General features: G+C 41.4%; 1 protein-coding gene across 1 annotated transcript in view; it reads left to right on the top strand.

The window, feature by feature from the left end:
* LOC101849313 (persulfide dioxygenase ETHE1, mitochondrial) overlaps positions 1-1886 on the top strand; it is a gene marked incomplete in the record, with an annotated part of 24645 nt that overhangs the window by 17422 nt on the left and 5337 nt on the right. The window contains 1 exon segment of the mRNA XM_013086409.2: positions 1718-1810. Coding sequence (XP_012941863.1) covers positions 1718-1810 — 93 coding nt within the window.

Raw genomic sequence — 1886 nt, 5'->3', positions numbered from 1 at the left:
GGCTGGACATACAGACAGTGACCAATGTGAGGGAGGGGGTGGGGTGGTGGGTTCGGGAAGGTGGCTGGTGTGTGGGGAACATTTCACAACTACAACTGCTTTGACATCAGTTAGGTCATTTTGGAGGATCTTCTTATCTTCGTATGTTATTCTCTAGTAAAACCCCTAGTCTTCGACACTTATGTGACCTAAAACTGTTTAGGATGGTGGCTGCTTCAATCTTGCATGAATCTAGTTGAATTTGGAGTGGTGGGTGGTGAGACTGGTGTTTTGACCTTTGCGTGAGCGTTATGATGCAACCCATTGTGCACATGCTTTACAGCAAAATCTTAACAAAGAGAAAAGAGCGTCGTTCATAAACAGTATGCAGTCAAGGAGTACATGTCTATGGTGGCAGTGTAATAACAGGCTTTATGCCATACATTCTAGTTGTTTTAACATTACACATCCGGTGGAATAAATCGTTATATTCACAAGTATAAGAAGATATTTTACATGTGAGATATAGATCTAAGAAGATATTTTACGCTTGAAATATCAGCTGTAATCAAAATTTGCATAAATTACTCTGCTCACTGTATTCATCTTTTAACCTTCAGCAAGCCAATATAGACTTGAATTACAGTACATATTCCTAAACTGTGCAATGCTATGGCAGCTGTTCTTTACTCTATAGAAAAACTTTTCAACAAAGCACACTCTCCATAGGCACCCAACGAAGTGCCAAACACCAGTCTCCCGGTCTTGCTATTGTCAGGAGTGGGCGCAACCTTTCTACCTTAAGTTTTTTCTAAATTTGAGTCAAATGGTGTGCACCGTAGTGAACCAAGATTACATGAGACTGCGATGATGTATTGTATAATAATACAATGCTCAAGTTTATGCTAGCAAATGACTCCCAGACTTTGGTTTGTTTTGGTGCGAGTCTGAAATCAGTCAAAGTCATCACTATCCTAACGACATCATGGCATATAAATGCATTTTCTTAATCTTTCGCCTTTTGAATCATATTTTTTTCTGCTGGTTTTCTTTTGTTTACATTATAATTGTTTTTGGGCTTATTTTGCTGATGGAGACATGCGGACAGCAGAATAGGCTTATGTAAATTAGGTTAGGTGGCTAAAAACAGAAGAAAAAAAAATCTAGATTTTTTTTGTTATCTTCACTCTGACGCTGATGAGCTTGAAAATTTTAGTTTCATGTGAAACTCTTGAGTGAGGCCACTTGACCACTTGACTGGTTACTTTTGACTTTGTTAGTCCACATCTTTTGCATCTGCTGATATCTGCATGACATTAGAAAATTATTACATTCTTTATGGTGGTAGACCATGATTTATCCTTCTCATGAAATTGCCAGTTGTAATCACTGGTTAAAACTCGTCATTATAACTTGGAAATTTCACTTGTAGAATAAATCATGATCTCTCACCATCATCATCATCATCCGGTGCCTTGCCTACTGGCGTGGGCGATCATGGACCTCCTCTTCCATCTGTCATGCATTGCAGCAGTGGTGTCTGTTGTTCTTGCTGCTCCCAGCCATGTTGTCAACTTGTCCAGTATCTTTTCCCTCTGCCTGCCTCTGCCTGCCTCTGCCTGCCTCTGCCTGCCTCTGCCTCTCTTTCCATCAAACTTGCCTGTTGTTACAATATTCATTGCTTCTCCCACCATAACTCATGTAATAAATTCTTTATCTCCCCTGATGCCCTGGGCAGGATGTATGACATACGTGTGGCACGAGAAGGGCATGGTGTTCACCGGTGACGCGCTGCTCATACGGGGCTGTGGACGCACCGACTTTCAGCAAGGTGACGGAGTGGATGGAGAGCACGCTGTCTGTGTCTCTGTCTTGTGTTTGTGTTTTAGATGTATTGGACCAGGGGG

Source organism: Aplysia californica, unplaced genomic scaffold (assembly GCF_000002075.1).
Source record: "Aplysia californica isolate F4 #8 unplaced genomic scaffold, AplCal3.0 scaffold00464, whole genome shotgun sequence".
Taxonomy (NCBI): Eukaryota; Metazoa; Mollusca; class Gastropoda; order Aplysiida; family Aplysiidae; genus Aplysia; species Aplysia californica.
Note: the sequence above shows the minus strand (reverse complement) of the source record. Positions and strands in the feature narration are given on the sequence as shown.